The sequence below is a fragment of the Staurois parvus genome, unplaced genomic scaffold, assembly GCF_062004578.1.
Source record: "Staurois parvus isolate SC_StPar_1 unplaced genomic scaffold, SC_StPar_1.0 ptg001792l, whole genome shotgun sequence".
Classification (NCBI taxonomy): domain Eukaryota; kingdom Metazoa; phylum Chordata; class Amphibia; order Anura; family Ranidae; genus Staurois; species Staurois parvus.
Window position 1 is genome coordinate 41,132 of NW_028319588.1, and position 17,739 is coordinate 58,870.

General features: G+C 43.1%; 1 protein-coding gene across 3 annotated transcripts in view; it reads left to right on the forward strand.

Annotated features, from left to right (window-relative positions):
- Positions 1–17,521, forward strand: part of TEKT3 (tektin 3) — a 47,191-nt gene extending 29,670 nt beyond the window's left edge. For all 3 annotated transcript variants that reach the window (XM_089663865.1, XM_089663866.1, XM_089663864.1), the window contains exons 3-8: positions 1,936–2,019; positions 4,005–4,075; positions 6,391–6,534; positions 7,908–8,130; positions 11,211–11,365; positions 17,107–17,521. In XM_089663865.1, coding sequence (XP_089519991.1) covers positions 1,936–2,019; positions 4,005–4,075; positions 6,391–6,534; positions 7,908–8,130; positions 11,211–11,365; positions 17,107–17,323 — 894 coding nt within the window. In that variant the 3' untranslated portion in view covers positions 17,324–17,521. The remainder of the gene's footprint in view (positions 1–1,935; positions 2,020–4,004; positions 4,076–6,390; positions 6,535–7,907; positions 8,131–11,210; positions 11,366–17,106) is intronic.
- Positions 17,522–17,739: the final 218 nt, after the last annotated feature.

Here is a 17,739-nt window from a genome sequence, read left to right on the forward strand (position 1 = left end):
TATCTATTATCTATCATCTATCTATCTATCTATCTATCTATCTATCTATCTATCTATCTATCTATTATCTATCATCTATCTATCTATCTATCTATCTATCTATCTATCTATTATCTATCTATCTATCTATCTATCTATCTATCTATCTATCTACAGTTGCAAGAAAAAGTATGTGAACCCCTTGGGATTACGTTGAGTTTTGCATGAATTGGGCATAAAATGTGCTCTGAACGTCATCTAAGTCACAACAATAGAAAAACACAGTCTGCTGAACATAATACTACACAAACATTAGATGTTCCCATGGTTTAATTGCACATAACATGTAAACATTCACAGTGCAGGGAGGAAAAAGTATGTGAGTCCCTAGCTTAATGACTTCTCCCAGAGCTAATTGGAGCCAGGAGTGAGCCAACCTTGACTCCAATCAGTGATGATATTGGATTTGTTGCTGACAGCTGTCCTGCCCTTAAAAAACACACACCTGTTTTGGGTTTACTGGTTTCAAGAAGCACTCTCTGATGTGAACCATGCCTCGCAGAAAAGAGCTCTCAGAAGACCTATGATCAAGAATTGTTGACTTGCATGAAGCTGGAAAGGGTTACAAAAGTATCTCCTTGAGCCTTGATGTTCATGTGTCCACGGTAAGACAGACTGTCTACAAATGGAGAAAGTTTAGCACTGTTGCTACTCTCCCTAGGCATGGTCGTCCTGTAAAAATGACTGCAAGAGCACAGCGCAGAATGCTGCATGAGGTAAAGAAGAATCCCAGAGTGTCAGCTAAAGACCTACAGAAATCTCTGGCACATGCTAACATTTTTGTTGACACATCTACAATAAGGAAAACATGAAACAAGAATAGAGTACATGGGAGGACACCACGGAGGAAGTCATTGCTGTCCAAAAAGAATATTGCAGCACGTTTGAAGTTTGCAAAAGAGCACCTGGATGTTCCACAGCACTACTGGCAAAATATACTGTGGACAGATGAAACCAAGATTGAGTTGTTTGGGAAGAACACACAACACTATGTGTGCAGAAAAAAAGGCCCAGCACACCAACATCAAAACCTCATCCCCACTGTGAAACATGGCGGAGGGAGCATCATGGTTTGGTGCTGCTTTGCTGCCTCAGGGCCTGGACGGATTGTTGTCATTGATGGGAAAATGAATTCCAGAGTTTATCAAGACATTTTGCAGGAAAACGTACGACCATCTGTCCGCCAACTGAAGCTCCGCAGAGGATGGGTGATGCAACAGGACAATGACCCAAAGCATACAAGTAATTCTTCAAAACAATGGCTGCCACAGCACAGAATACGCCTTCTGGAGTGGCCCAGTCAGAGTCCTGACCTCAACCCGATTGAAATGCTGTGGCATGACCTTAAGAGAGCGATTCACACCAGACATCCCAAGAATATTGCTACACTGAAACAGTTTTGTGAAGAGGAGTGGTCCAAAATGACTCCAGATCGTTGTGCAGGTCTGATCTGCAACTACAGGAAACGTTTGGTTGAGGTTATTGCTGCCAAAGGAGGGTCAACCAGTTATTAAGTCCAAAGGTTCACATACTTTTTCCTCCCTGCACTGTGAATGTTTACATGTTATGTGCAATTAAACCATGGCAACATCTAATGTTTGTGTAGTATTATGTTTAGCAGACTGTGTTCTTCTATTGTTGTGACTTAGATGACGTTCAGAGCACATTTTATGCCCAATTCATGCAAAACTCCACGTAATCCCAAGGGGTTCACATACTTTTTCTTGCAACTGTATCTATCTATCTATCTATCTATCTATCTATCTATCTATCTATCTATCTATCTATCTATTTATAGTCATCTTAGAGTATTTGTCTGGTTTTGAGCGGTGCTGTGTTTTGAATTTGTCACTACAACAGGGAAATCTAATTGGTCTCCTAATTATTGTGCAATAGGTGACTCAGGAGTGTCTGTATCACCGGGAGAAGAGGATGTCTATAGATCTGGTCCATGACGATGTGGAGAAACAGCTTCTGCAGGTGAGATGAGGACTCTCCTACAGTAAAAAGTGCCAGCTGCCAGAATTATTGAGGGGACGGGATGAACTGATAGAAAAAAAGCTTGGAACAAAATAGAGGCAGTGCCAGGAGCAAACGACCGCACAGTCCAAATTAGGTGCTGTTGGCAATGCAATTTTTTTTATATACAGATTTATCCACTGTATGGTCAAAAGTTGGTAGACACCTGACCATTACACCTATATGAGCTTGTTGGACATCCCATTCTAAAACCAAGGTGATTAATATGGATTTGGCTCCCTTCTGCAGCCACAATATCCTCCAATCGCCTGAGAAGGCTTATCACAAGATTTTAGAGTGGGTCTGTGGACATTTGTGCCCATTTTTTAGGTCTGGTACTCAGTGGTGTATTTATGTTTAATGACTTAGTGAGTGGATGATTGGCCTGAATTGGTACATAGAGACCACAGTCAGGTTTAAGCTACAAATAGCGGCCAAAAAGTTCTTCAGTCAGGTAAGTGGGTCCTAAAAACAAGCACAAAACCCTGACACTTCAAATATACCTCAATGGGGTTACAGGTCACCAAACTGGAGAAACCTCAAAGTGCCATAATCCCAAGTTGATGGACTGCCTGATTGGTACATTCACCCTTCTTGAGTCTCATTATTACAATTGGTAATGCCGTAGTGCCGTAATCCCTAACTGGATGGGATGCCTTAATTGGTACATTTGCTTTTCCTAAATCTCTTTGTAACAAATGTTAATTCGTTAGTGCCATAACTGCAGGTGGATGGATGTCTTGAATCAGTACATTCGCCCTTCTTGGATCCATTCGTTATGCCTATTAATACCTTAGTGCTGTACCTGAAAGTGGATGGACGTCCTGAATTGATAGATTCACCCTTCTTGGATCACATCACTGAGACCATTAGTGCCTTAGTGCCATAACCCCAAGTGGATGGATGGCCTGAATTAGTACATATGCCCTTCTTGGGTCCCTTCACTATGACTGTTAATGCCTTAGTGCCAGAAACCCAAATAGATTGAAGGCCGTAATTGGTACATTCACACTTCTTAAGTCTCGTAACTTTGACCCTTAATTTCTTAGTGTCTTAACCTTAAGAAGATAGATGGCCTCAATTGGGATGTTTGCCCTTTTTTGCGTCCTTTCATTTCGACCTTTAATGCTTTAGTGTCATTATTCCAAGTGGATTGAAGACTATAACTGGTACATTTGCTCTTCTTGAGTCCCTTCACTACAACCAGTAATGCCTTAGTGCTGTAACTGGATGGACTGCCTGATTGGTACATTCACCCTTCTTGAGTCTCATGGTAATGCCGTAGTGCCGTAACCCCTAACTGGATGGGAGGCCTGAATTGGTACATTTTCTTTTCCTAAATCTCTTTGCAACAAATGTTAATTCCTTAGTGCCATAACTGCAGGTGGATGGATGTCTTGAATCAGTACATTCGCCCTTCTTGGGTCCATTCGTTATGCCGATTAATACCTTAGTGCTGTAACTGAAAGTGGATGGACGTCCTGAATTGATACATTCACCCTTTTGGGTGACATCACTAAGACCATTAGTGCCTTAGTGCCATAACCCCAAGTGGATGGATGGCCTGAATTAGTACGTTTGCCCATCCTGAGGCCTTTCACCATGACCATTAATGCCTTAGTGCCGTAACACCAAGTGAATAGACGACCTGTATTGGTACATAGTGACCATAGTCAGGTTTATTCTACAAAATAGCTGCCAGAAAGTTCTCCAGTTGGGTAAATGAGTCCTAAAATCAAGCCACAAACCCTGACCCTTCAAATATACCTCAGTGGGGTAACAGGTCACCAAAGTTGCTTGTTAAAGGCAATGCTTCAGTCCTGTCAGTGAGTAGGACACAACATGATGGTCAGAATACACCTCAACGAACTTACCTGAGAACTTAGACAGGTAGGTTTTTGTCCCCTTGAGTACATATTTTAATATGTTGTTATTTGTCTAAATAGGAAGTGGATTCCATCAAGTCTTGCCAGGAGAGAATGAGGAGACATCTGGACAGGACAGCAGCACAGCTTGCGTAAGACACGCGACTGCTTCGCCCATGTGTGCTTGTATGTGTATTGGGGATGGGTAGAGTCGGAATAGCCGCAAGGCATCCTGTTAGGAGCCTAGAGCACAGGGGATGTCCAAGGGGGGCAGCTACAACCTTCATTCTCCTTCAGTAAACCAGGGGGATAGTGAAATTGGTCATTGCTGTGCACCTAATTTCTCTGGTCTCTGGTTTATCAATGTCATTTAAAGGGATGAGTGGGGTCCAAAGCTGATACCATGCCTAGGGTCCAATTCTCCCTTAATCAGTCTCTGAAGGAAAGGGGTTGATGCCAATGGGCTTTTATGTAATAAAAAAACACATCATTATGCATTTCAAGAGTGTTCTACCTGCACCGAACACTTGTGGGTTGATTTACTAGGCAAATAGGCTGTGCACTTTGCAAGTGCTATTGCCCTCTTCAAGAGCATTCTCTCTAGTGTCTAATAAATGAGGGGAAGCTCTGCTGACATTCATCATCCAATCACGTGCAAGCAAAAATACAGTTTTATTTATGTTCCTTGCATGTGATTGGGTATTCTTTACAAAGTGAAAATTCACCTCCTTTACTAAGCTCTGGAGCAACTGCCCTTTCAAAGTGCTCAGTCTAGTTGCTGGTAGTAAATAGACCTCTATGTCTCAGCACAAAGCAATTCCTTTCAGTGGAGTTTATAGGCTACTTCATGCAGGACTCTAATATACAATACAGATGTACTCAGGGGCGGACTGACAATTTGGGAACTCGGGCACTGCCCGAGGGCCCGGGGTCAGTAGGGGGCCCCATGAGATGCCCCTGGTACCTTTTTCATAGGCTTTTTTGAGTTTGGGCAAGGACACAGGGGCCCCATGATCCCCTATTGCCCGGGGGCCCCATGAGTTGTCAGTCTGCCCCTGGATGTACTGTATATTACATTGTATGTACTAAGTTCTGGAAGGTAGGTATACATAAATGATCCATCATACACAAATAAAGCTGCAGTGGTTGCCATATAAACTCTACATTAGTCTTTCTCAACCTTTTTAACATGCAGGAATCCTTGGCTTTCTAGGCTCACGAAAACCCTGCTAATAATTATTATATCTACAGCTCGCTGTACATTAGTGTGGTCGTCAGTAGGAAGAATCCCCCCTTACAGATTGCTAAGGAGAGCAATGGGGTCAGTGCTTACCTATCTGAGAGGCAGGAATTGCCCATAGCAACCTCTGGAGGAATCCTGGTTGAAAAAGGCTGATCTACAGTACATGCTACTGTAACTTGTATCCTTTATGGCATACCCAGCCTTTGCCCCCGAATCTTAGAACTTAGGCATTCACACATGTGACGCTAAGACTTTACAATTAGAAGAACTGAAATCTTATGAAAGGGGCGGGCAAGGGACAGTCAGGTTGAGGAAGAGTGAGCTAGGCAAGATTGACAGTTACAAGCATGACCGCCAAAGGCAGAGGCATGATGGGACTTGTAGTTTCACAACAGCTTGGGGGGGGCGCCATTTTGACACCCCTGAGCTAGATGATGCTAAATGTCCTCTAGTCCAGAGTTAAAGCCAGTTCCACCCATCTTGCTGCAGCTTCTAATGCACACTGTCAGAAGCTCACAGTAGGGGAGATTTACTAAAATTGGACCACTCAGAATCCGGCGCAGCTGTGCATGGTAGCCAATGAGTTTCTAACTTCAGCTTGTTCAATTAAGGTTTGGCAATAAAACCTGGAGGCAGATTGGTTTCTATGCACAGCTGCAACAGATTTTGCACTCTCCAGCTTTAGTAAATAGCCCCCAGTGTGCTTTGAAATAAAAGTCATTTCAGTACAGGAGAGGAGTCTATACAAATGTCCATGACCGTAGGTAAAGCTAGGATTGGGCTTGGAATCATCCACTCCTTTTCTACATATAGGGTTTTTCTGCATTTATTTCTTTATGAGATAAGTCATTCCTCAGCTTAACTACTCTTGTCATAAAGTTATGATCCTATGCTAAACATTAAGAATCAATCTCTTCCCTCTGGCATGTGCAATATTTTTTTTCTGCTGGGAGCCCTGCCTTCCTGGGCCCACAAGTAGTGTACTTTCACCCCAGCAGTTATTGTCTGTGGTAAACATTCATATGCATTGTAATAGTCTGACAACAAACATAACATTTTCAGTTAGGTGGATCCATGGTTGTCCTGGTATTGTACACTGATGTGATGTCTACATGGACAATCACAGTCACCCTAAACACCCCTAAAATGATATTTATCCCACCTGTGAATGCTTTTAGTTCTGGATCTTGATCTGCGATCCTAAGATCTCATCTGTGTCTGCAGTTCAAATAGGGCAGCTCAGCACGAACTGGAGAGGGACATCAATGACAAGCAATCGGCCTACCGCATCGATGACAAATGTCAGAATCTGCGGAATACCTCTGATGGTATTGGTTACTACCGAGGAGTGGAACGGATCGATGCAACGTATGTGAATACCCTCTGTCTGTGGACTGCATAGGAGTGTCTGCAAGTCCCTCAGCAACTCCTGTTTTTATGCCCCTCAACATCTCCTGTCTTTATGTCCCTCAACATCACCTTATCTTGTGTCCCTCAACATCTCCTTGTCTTTCTGTCTTTCAGCATCTCTGGTCTTTGGGGGAAATATACTAAAACTGGAGTGTACAAAATCTGGTGCAGATCTGCATAGAAACCATTCAGCTTCCAGTTTTTATTATCAGAGCGTAATTGAACAAGCTGAAGTTAGAAACTGATTGGCCAACATGCACATCTGCACCAAATTGTGAGTGCTCCAGTTTTAGTAAATCTCCCCCATTGTGTCCCTCAACATCTCCAGTCTTTGTTTCCCTCAACATCTTTTTGTATCTGAGTGTTTCGGCATCTTTGGTCTTTGTGTCTCAGCATCTCTTTGTGTCTCTGTCTCTCAGCATCTCCTGTCTTTGTGTCCTTCTTCATTTCCTTGTCTAAGTGTCCCACAACATCTCCTTGTCTTTGTGTTTCTCAGTATTTCCAGTCTTTGTGTTCCTCTGTATCTCCTTGTATTTGTGTTCCTCAACATCTCCTTGTATTTGTCTCCCAACATCTCCTTGTCTTTGTGTCCCTCAGCATCTTATTGTCTTTGTGTCCCTCGACATCTCCTTGTTTCTGTGTCCCTCAACATCTCCTTATCTCTGTGTCCCTCAACATCTCCTTGTCTCTGTGTTCCTCAACATCTCCTTGTATTTGTGTCCTAACATCTCCTTGTTTTTGTGTCCCTCAACATCTCAGTGTATTTGTGTCCCAACATCTCCCTGTTTTTGTGTCCCTCAGCATTTCTTTTTCTAAGTGTCCCTCAACATCTCCTTGTCTTTGTGTTCCTCAGTATTTCCAGTGTTTGTGTTCCTCGGTGTCTCCTTGTCTTTGTGTCCCTCAGCATCTCATTGTCTCTGTGTCCCTCAACATCTCCTTGTCTCTGTGTCCCTCAACATCTCCTTGTCTCTGTGTCCCTCAACATCTCCTTGTCTTTGTGTCCCTCAACATCTCCTTGTATTTGTGTGCAGCATCTCCTTGTCTTGGTGTCCCTCAACATCCCCTTGTCTTTGTGTCCCAATATCTCCTTGTTTTTCTGTCCCTCAGCATCTCTTTGTCTTTTTGTCCCTTAACATCTCCTTTTCTTTGTATCTCAAGGTATCCTTGTCTTGGTGTCCCACAACATCTCCTTGTCTTTTCTGTCCCTCAACATCTTCTTGTCTTTGTGTCCCTCAACATCGCCTTATGTTTGAGTCCCTCAGCATCTCTTTGCCTTTGTGTCCCTCCTTGTTTTTGTGTCCCTCAGCATCTTCTGTCTTTATGTCCCTCAGCATCTCTGTCCCTGAAACCTGGGCCAAGTTTTCCGATGAAAACATCCTGAGGTCACAAAGTGAGAGAGCTGCTTCTGCCAAGCTCAGGGAGGATGTAGAAAATTTACTAAATGTCACTTCCAATGAGATGTGGAACCAGTTCAACCGAGTGAACGTCATGTTCACCAACCGGATCTCCGAGACTGCGGATGCCAAGAACAAGCTACAAAGTCACCTAGCAAAGGTACAAAGTTGGGCTTGTGGTCAGTAATGAAGTGGTTGGGGGCAGGTTATCTACAGCAATTCAGAGTCTTGGTGGCCCATAGACAGCCAGATATTCACAACGATGCTTCTGATTTTGAGTATGTTAGAAAATCTCTCTTTGATCAAAGCCCAAACCTTTTTTCTTTTATGGAAGGATTGAAGGATCAAAAGTCTTGCATTGGTAATTGTAATGATCAGAATAGGGTAATGGAGAGTAGTAGAAAGATGGACCAGAATTCTTCAGTAGCACAGAGAATTTCAGAAGAGGAAAGATAGATAGTGGCAGGAGCAGAGTCCCCCAGCAGAGTGTTTCAGGAGAGAAGAGTTATAGAGGAAGGAGCGGAGTCCTCCAGCAGTGCAGAGTATTTCAGGAGAGGAGTTATAGAGGAAGGAGCGGAGTCCTCCAGCAGTGCAGAGTATTTCAGGAGAGGAGTTATAGAGGAAGGAGTGGAGTCCTCCAGCAGTGCAGAGTATTTCAGGAGAGGAGTTATAGAGGAAGGAGCGGAGTCCTCCAGCAGTGCAGAGTATTTCAGGAGAGGAGAGTTATAAAGGATGGAGCGGAGTCCTCCGGCAGTGCAGAGTATTTCAGGAGAGGAGAGTTATAGAGAAAGGAGCGGAGTCCTCCAGCAGTGCAGAGTATTTCAGGAGAGGAGTTATAGAGAAAGGAGCGGAGTCCTCCAGCAGAGCAGAGTATTTCAGGAGATGAGTTATAGAAGAAGGAGCGGAGTCCTCCGACAGTGCAGACTATTTCAGGAGAGGAGAGTTATAGAGGAAGGAGAGGAGTCCTCCAGCAGAGCAGATTATTTCAGGAGAGGAGAGTTATAGAGGAAGGAGCGGAGTCCTCCAGCAGGGCAGAGTATTTCAGGAGAGGAGAGTTATAGAGGAAGGAGCGGAGTCCTCCAGCAGTGCAGAGTATTTCAGGAGAGGAGAGTTATAGAGGAAGGAGCGGAGTCCTCCAGCAGTGCAGAGTATTTCAGGAGAGGAGAGTTATAGAGGAAGGAGCGGAGTCCTCCAGCAGCGCAGAGTATTTCAGGAGAGGAGTTATAGAGGAAGGAGAGGATTCCTCCAGCAGCGCAGAGTATTTCAGGAGAGGAGAGTTATAGAGGAAGGAGCGGAGTCCTCCAGCAGAGCAGAGTATTTCAGGAGAGGAGTTATACAGGATGGAGTGGAGTCCTCCGGCAGTGCAGAGTATTTCAGGAGAGGAGAGTTATAGAGAAAGGAGCGGAGTCCTCCAGCAGTGCAGAGTATTTCAGGAGAGGAGTTATAGAAGAAGGAGCGGAGTCCTCCGGCAGAGCAGAGTATTTCAGGAGAGGAGAGTTATAGAGGAAGGAGAGGAGTCCTCCAGCAGAGCAGATTATTTCAGGAGAGGAGAGTTATAGAGGAAGGAGCGGAGTCCTCCAGCAGGGCAGAGTATTTCAGGAGAGGAGAGTTATAGAGGAAGGAGCGGAGTCCTCCAGCAGAGTAGAATATTTCAAAAAAGGAGAGTTATAAAGGAAGGAGCGGAGTATTTCAGGAGAGGAGAGTTATAGAGGAAGGAGCAGAGTCCTCCGGCAGTGCAGAGTATTTCAGGAGAGGAGAGTTATAGAGGAAGGAGCGGAGTCCTCCGGCAGTGCAGAGTATTTCAGGAGAGGAGAGTTATAGAGGAAGGAGAGGATTCCTCCAGCAGAGCAGAGTATTTCAGGAGAGGAGTTATAGAGGAAGGAGAGAATTCCTCCAGCAGCGCAGAGTATTTCAGGAGAGGAGAGTTATAGAGGAAGGAGCGGAGTCCTCCAGCAGTGCAGAGTATTTCAGGAGAGGAGAGTTATAGAGGAAGGAGCGGAGTCCTCCAGCAGTGCAGAGTATTTCAGGAGAGGAGAGTTATAGAGGAAGGAGCGGAGTCCTCCAGCAGTGCAGAGTATTTCAGGAGAGGAGTTATAGAGGAAGGAGCGGAGTCCTCCAGCAGTGCAGAGTATTTCAGGAGAGGAGAGTTATAGAGGATGGAGCGGAGTCCTCCAGCAGTGCAGAGTATTTCAGGAGAGGAGAGTTATAGAGGATGGAGCGGAGTCCTCCAGCAGCGCAGAGTATTTCAGGTGAGAAGAGTTATAGAGGAAGGAGCGGAGTCCTCCAGCAGTGCAGAGTATTTCAGGTGAGAAGAGTTATAGAGGAAGGAGCGGAGTCCTCCAGCAGCGCAGAGTATTTCAGGTGAGAAGAGTTAGATCGAGGAAGGAGCGGAGTCCTCCAGCAGCGCAGAGTATTTCAGGTGAGAAGAGTTAGATCGAGGAAGGAGCAGAGTCCTCCTGGAGATGTAGAGAATAGTTTTACGGAATGATTTCATTTTCATAAACTCTACATATCTTTAATCTCCTGAATGTACCTTTATTGTTTGTATTACTGAGAGTTCTGTTTATTTAGGTGGAGGTGTTTCTTCCTATTACTGTATCCATACAGCAGCATTGTTTTGTATTTCAGTGCAAGGAGGATTGTAAGATAAAAACCAAAGAAAAGAAAAAACCTACATGGAAACACAAAAATTAACTATTGAATAAAATCTCCAAGGGGTTTGAAAAGGTTAATAAATCCATGCAGAGGTGGGAACCCCCTTTAAGTAATGTTCTCCTCTCTAGCATAGTGTAATCATACACCTCCAGGAGAGCAGCAGACATAAAACATCTTGGGCTACGGCCAGGCAGACGAGGAAATGGAATCTTCGGAACTTTTGCACAGAATCTGAGTGCGTGCTGCAAGGCATCCAAAATGTTTCTGAAGATTCTAGTCCCTCTTGGTTACTCCATGTGCATATTAATGAATTTGTATGCCTTTGTAAGCTGCCGCTTTACAGCTGGAGGTAGAAGAATAGACATGATTCTTCCTAAACCATTAAACAGCGCCTTCTATCACATGTGCACCGTGGCCAACTGTTAAAAATGGTACTTATGTAAGAAATGCTAACATTGCTCAACTGCCATTGGCTGGTATTTTTAGCTTGAACTTTGGATTCTTCATTCCCTTAATTTTCATAACTTTTTAGAAAGCCGTGAAGACAGATATTTACAAGTTTTTCTGACTTTTTTTTTTTTGTAGACTCTTCAGGAGATCTTTCAGACAGAGATGACGATTGAAGCCATCAAAAAGGCCATCAAGGACAAAATGGCTCCCATGAGAGTAGCCCAAACACGTCTGGATGAACGCACAAGGCGCCCCAACGTGGAGCTGTGCCGAGATACTGCGCAACTACGGTACCTGCTACTGACACTTTAGCCCAACTGGAACTAAAATGTTTCAACCATGTTGTCCATAGAGAAGGGAAAGACAAGGCCTTTTCCAGCTTTTAATGCCCATCTGTGTACTTTATTGGAGAGATTTCTCCTCAATCTTTCCAAGGGAGAACGGACCAAAACACCTTGTGAGGAGAGATTAGGATCTCCGACAATGACATAAGACATACAGTATGTGAGGCCAAAACTTTTAGTTTTGGACAGAGTAGGAAATAACCAAGATTAGAGATGAGCTTGGGTCCTGCTCTGGGTTTGGTCCGAACCCATGGTCAGTCAAACCTCAGCTATGAGGAAAGATTAGAGGAACTGAATTTTTTCTCTCTTGAGAAGAGGAGATTAAGGGGGGATATGATCACCATGTATAATACATAAGGGGGGGATATGATCACCATGTATAATACATAAGGGGGATATGATCTCCATGTATATTACATAAGGGGGGATATGATCACCATGTATAATACATAAGGGGGGGGATATGATCACCATGTATAATACATAAGGGGGGATATGATCTCCATGTATAATACATAAGGGGGGATATGATCTCCATGTATAATACATAAGGGGGATATGATCTCCATGTATAATACATAAGGGGGATATGATCACCATGTATAATACATAAGGGGGGGATATGATCTCCATGTATAATACATAAGGGGGGGATATGATCTCCATGTATAATACATAAGGGGAGATATGATCTCCATGTATAATACATAAGGGGGGATATGATCTCCATGTATAATACATAAGGGGGGATATGATCACCATGTATAATACATAAGGGGGGATATGATCTCCATGTATAATACATAAGGGGGGATATGATCTCCATGTATAATACATAAAGGGGGATATGATCTCCATGTATAATACATAAGGGGGGGATATGATCTCCATGTATAATACATAAGGGGGGATATGATCTCCATGTATAATACATAAGGGGGGGATATGATCTCCATGTATAATACATAAGGGGGGATATGATCACCATGTATAATACATAAGGAGGGATATGATCTCCATGTATAATACATAAGGGGGGATATGATCACCATGTATAATACATAAGGGGGGATATGATCACCATGTATAATACATAAGGGGGGATATGATCTCCATGTATAATACATAAGGGGGGATATGATCTCCATGTATAATACATAAGGGGGATATGATCTCCATGTATAATACATAAGGGGGATATGATCTCCATGTATAATACATAAGGGGGGATATGATCTCCATGTATAATACATAAGGGGGGGATATGATCTCCATGTATAATACATAAGGGGGATATGATCTCCATTTATAATACATAAGGGGGATATGATCTCCATGTATAATACAAAAGGGGGGGATATGATCTCCATGTATAATACATAAGGGGGGGATATGATCTCCATGTATAATACATAAGGGGGGATATGATCTCCATGTATAATACATAAGGGGGGATATGATCACCATGTATAATACATAAGGGGGGGATATGATCTCCATGTATAATACATAAGGGGGGATATGATCTCCATGTATAATATATAAGGGGGGGTATGATCTCCATGTATAATACATAAGGGGGGATATGATCTCCATGTATAATACATAAGGGGGGATATGATCTCCATGTATAATACATAAGGGGGATATGATCTCCATGTATAATACATAAGGGGGGATATGATCTCCATGTATAATACATAAGGGGGATATGATCTCCATGTATAATACATAAGGGGGGATATGATCTCCATGTATAATACATAAGGGGGGGGATATGATCTCCATGTATAATACATAAGGGGGGATATGATCTCCATGTATAATACATAATCCTAGATTGTAAGCTCGAAAGAGTAGGGCCCTATAACCCCTCGTGTGCTGTTTGTAGTTGCTGTAATGTTTCATGTATTGTCCCCCCTCTATTGTACAGCGCTGAGCAAACCCTTTGGCGCTATATAAACTCAATGTAATGTAATAATGTAATAAGGGGGGATATGATCTCCATGTATAATACATAAGGGGGATATGATCTCCATGTATAATACATAAGGGGGATATGATCTCCATGTATAATACATAAGGGGGGATATGATCTCCATGTATAATACATAAGGGGGGATATGATCACCATGTATAATACATAAGGGGGGGATATGATCTCCGTGTATAATACATAAGGGGGGATATGATCTCCATGTATAATACATAAGGGGGGGATATGATCCCCGTGTATTATACATAAGGGGGGATATGATCTCCGTGTATAATACATAAGGGGGGTATGATCTCCATGTATAATACATAAGGGGGGGATATGATCTCCATGTATAATACATAAGGGGGGATATGATCCCCGTGTATTATACATAAGGGGACATATGATCTCCATGTATAATACATAAGGGGGGTATGATCTCCATGTATAATACATAAGGGGGGGATATGATCTCCATGTATAATACATAAGGGGGGATATGATCTCCATGTATAATACATAAGGGGGGTATGATCTCCATGTATAATACATAAGGGGGGGTATGATCTTCATGTATAATACATTAGGGGGGGATATGATCTCCATGTATAATACATAAGGGGGGATATAATCTCTATGCATATTACATAAGGGGGGGATATGATCTCCATGTATAATACATAAGGGGGGGATATGATCTCCATGTATAATACATAAGGGGGGATATGATCTCCATGTATAATACATAAGGGGGGATATGATCACCATGTATAATACATAAGGGGGGATATGATCTCCATGTATATTACATAAGGGGGGATATGATCTCCATGTATAATACATAAAGGGGGATATGATCTCCATGTATAATACATAAGGGGGGATATGATCTCCATGTATAATACATAAGGGGGGGATATGATCTCCATGTATAATACATAAGGGGGATATGATCTCCATGTATAATACGTAAGGGGGATATGATCTCCATGTATAATACATAAGGGGGATATGATCTCCATGTATAATACATAAGGGGGTGATATGATCTCCATGTATAATACATAAGGGGGGGATATGATCCCCATGTAAGGGGGATATGATCTCCATGTAAAATACATAAGGGGGATATGATCTCCATGTATAATACATAAGGGGGATATGATCTCCATGTATAATACATAAGGGGGATATGAACTCCATGTATAATAAATAAGGGGGGATATGATCTCCATGTATAAATACATAAGGGGGATATGATCTCCATGTATAATACATAAGGGGGGATATGATCTCCATGTATAATACATAAGGGGGATATGATCTCCATGTATAATACATAAGGGGGGATATGAACTCCATGTATAATACATAAGGGGGGATATGATCTCCATGTATAATACATAAGGGGGGATATGATCTCCATGTATAATACATAAGGGGGGGATATGATCACCATGTATAATACATAAGGGGGATATGATCTCCATGTATAATACATAAGGGGGATATGATCTCCATGTATAATACATAAGGGGGGATATGATCTCCATGTATAATACATAAGGGGGGGATACGATCTCCATGTATAATACATAAGGGGGGATATGATCTCCATGTATAATACATAAGGGGGGGATACGATCTCCATGTATAATACATAAGGGGGGATATGATCTTCATGTATAATACATAAGGGGGGATATGATCTCCATGTATAATACATAAGGGGGGGATACGATCTCCATGTATAATACATAAGTGGGGATATGATCTCCATGTATAATACATAAGGGGGGGATACGATCTCCATGTATAATACATAAGGGGGGATATGATCTCCATGTATAATACATAAGGGGGGATATGATCTCCATGTATAATACATAAGGGGGGGATACGATCTCCATGTATAATACATAAGGGGGGATATGATCTCCATGTATAATACATAAGGGGGGATATGATCTCCATGTATAATACATAAGGGGGGATATGATCTCCATGTATAATACATAAGGGGGGATATGATCTCCATGTATAATACATAAGGAGGGATATGATCTCCATGTATAATACATAAGGGGGGATATGATCTCCATGTATAAATACATAAGGGGGATATGATCTCCATGTATAATACATAAGGGGGATATGATCTCCATGTAAAATACATAAGGGGGGATATAATCTCCGTGTATAAATACATCAGTGATTCATATAGTGAACTCGGTATAGTTATTCACCCTGAGGTCATCACAGAGGACAAGGGGGCGCTCTTTACGTCTGGATGAAAAGAAATTTAATCTACAAACACGGAAAGGTTTCTTCACAGTAAGACCTGTGAAAATGTGGAATAGACTCCCTCAAGAGTTGGTTGTGGCCAGCTCAGTGGATTGCTGTAGGAAGGTCCTGGATTCTTTCTTGGATACACAGAATATAACTGGATATAACATTTATAGGTAAAGTTGATCCAGCTAATATCTGATTGCCTCTCGGGGGATCAGGAAGGAATATTTTCCCCTGCAGGAGCAAATTAGATCATGCTTTGCTGGGTTTTTTTTGCCTCCCTCTGGATCAACTGTGGGTATAGGATTATAACTTTTTTTTTTAATGGTTGAACTGGATGGACTTTTGTCTTTTTTTCAGCCAGACTAACTATGTAAACCCAGAAGGCAGCTGTCAGTGCTAAGCCAACAAACTATGCTTGGGTGAATCCCTGGCCTGCAGCTTCACTTACACAAATTGCAGGGATGCTTATGACATCAACGACCTATTATGGCCACATGTCCATAGGTCCATAGGTCAATGATGTAACAAGCACCCCCAACCCTAAAGCCATGGGGAAGGGAATCCCCCACCTGAAGTTCATTGGCCCCAGTACTAACAGTTGTCTTCCAAGTATGACCAACGAATATTTTTGCTACTCTGTAGCTCATCCCTAAGAAAGATTCCTTGCCAATTTTTTGCCTGCCAGTAAGGGGAGATCTCTCCAAACAAGCGGATATCTCCTTGTGGACAGTTGTCACCAGAATAGGTGTCAGTCTTGGAAGATTTTCCCTCAACTCCTGCTGCACTGAAAGCTCAAAGCTCCACCGACATATGTCACAGCTACACGCATTTCTAAACCACCGACTGTTCCTAGCCCAGAGCTGAGGACTATGGCCACCACCTCTAGCTGTGGATTATAAAACAATAAAATGAGGACAAAAACAGGAGCTGGTCATTCTTCTCTAGATGCCAGAAAGCAATGGTAGCGTCCATATTCTAAACATTCCAGGTTCACTTTTGTATTGCCTTGCTGTTAATGAACTGATATTCTTGGAACACCAGGGTCCGGACCAGGGGCGGACTGACCATTTGGAAACTCGGGCACTGCCCGAGGGCCCGGGGTCAGTAGGGGGCCCCATGAGATGCCCCTGGTACCTTTTTCATAGGCTTTTTTGAGTTTGGGCAAGGACACAGGGGCCCCATGATCCCCTATTGCCCGGGGGCCCCATGAGTTGTCAGTCCGCCCCTGGTCTGGACCCATGATTAAGCTGGCTTCATATTGCCAATCCCATCTATCACACAGGCAGACAAACAGGGAAGTTTCACCCCACACGTGTATTGGCATCCTCCTGCAAACTGTCCAACCATGCACCATATAGAAAGCTGTTCCAACTTCTCAATCTTTTACCCCATAACCTTTTTTTGTTCCTCTTCGCAGTCTTGTCCATGAGGTACAAGAAATCGATGACACCGTTCAGGTGTTGCAGCAACGCCTCCGAGAAGCTGAAGACACCCTACAGATGCTGGTTCATACCAAGGCCAACCTCGAACATGACCTGTCCATCAAAGCCAACTCCCTCTTCATCGATCAGGAGAAATGTATGGGAATGAGGAAGAGCTTCCCCAGTACCCCTCGCCTGGTTGGGTACACATAGGTGCCCGCCTTGCATTGGTTTGTTTTGCATTACGGGGTGACGTGCTCAGGAGAGATGACCAGAGATCCTGGATTTTCTTGATCATCCCTTATGCAGTGTGTTGGTTTGGCGTTGTCTGGTTTGATGCATACGACAATTCAGAATGTTTATGTCTATAGGATAATTATAAATAAACCTTTAACTTTTTATAAATGTAAACTAATTTTTCTAAATGTGTTCCACCAAAGCCAACCCTACATACAGGGTGCAGGTTGTGTGATTACAGGGTGCAGGTTGTGTGCGTAAAGCATTTGTACAGTCTTGTGGCGGGGACAACAGCCAAGCACCGGCGTGCTAGAGCACCGCATGTATCCTGAAGGCAGTGACTAAGCCTCAGGACTGGTCTGGTGCTCATGAGGGTCTGTTGAGGGCAGCCA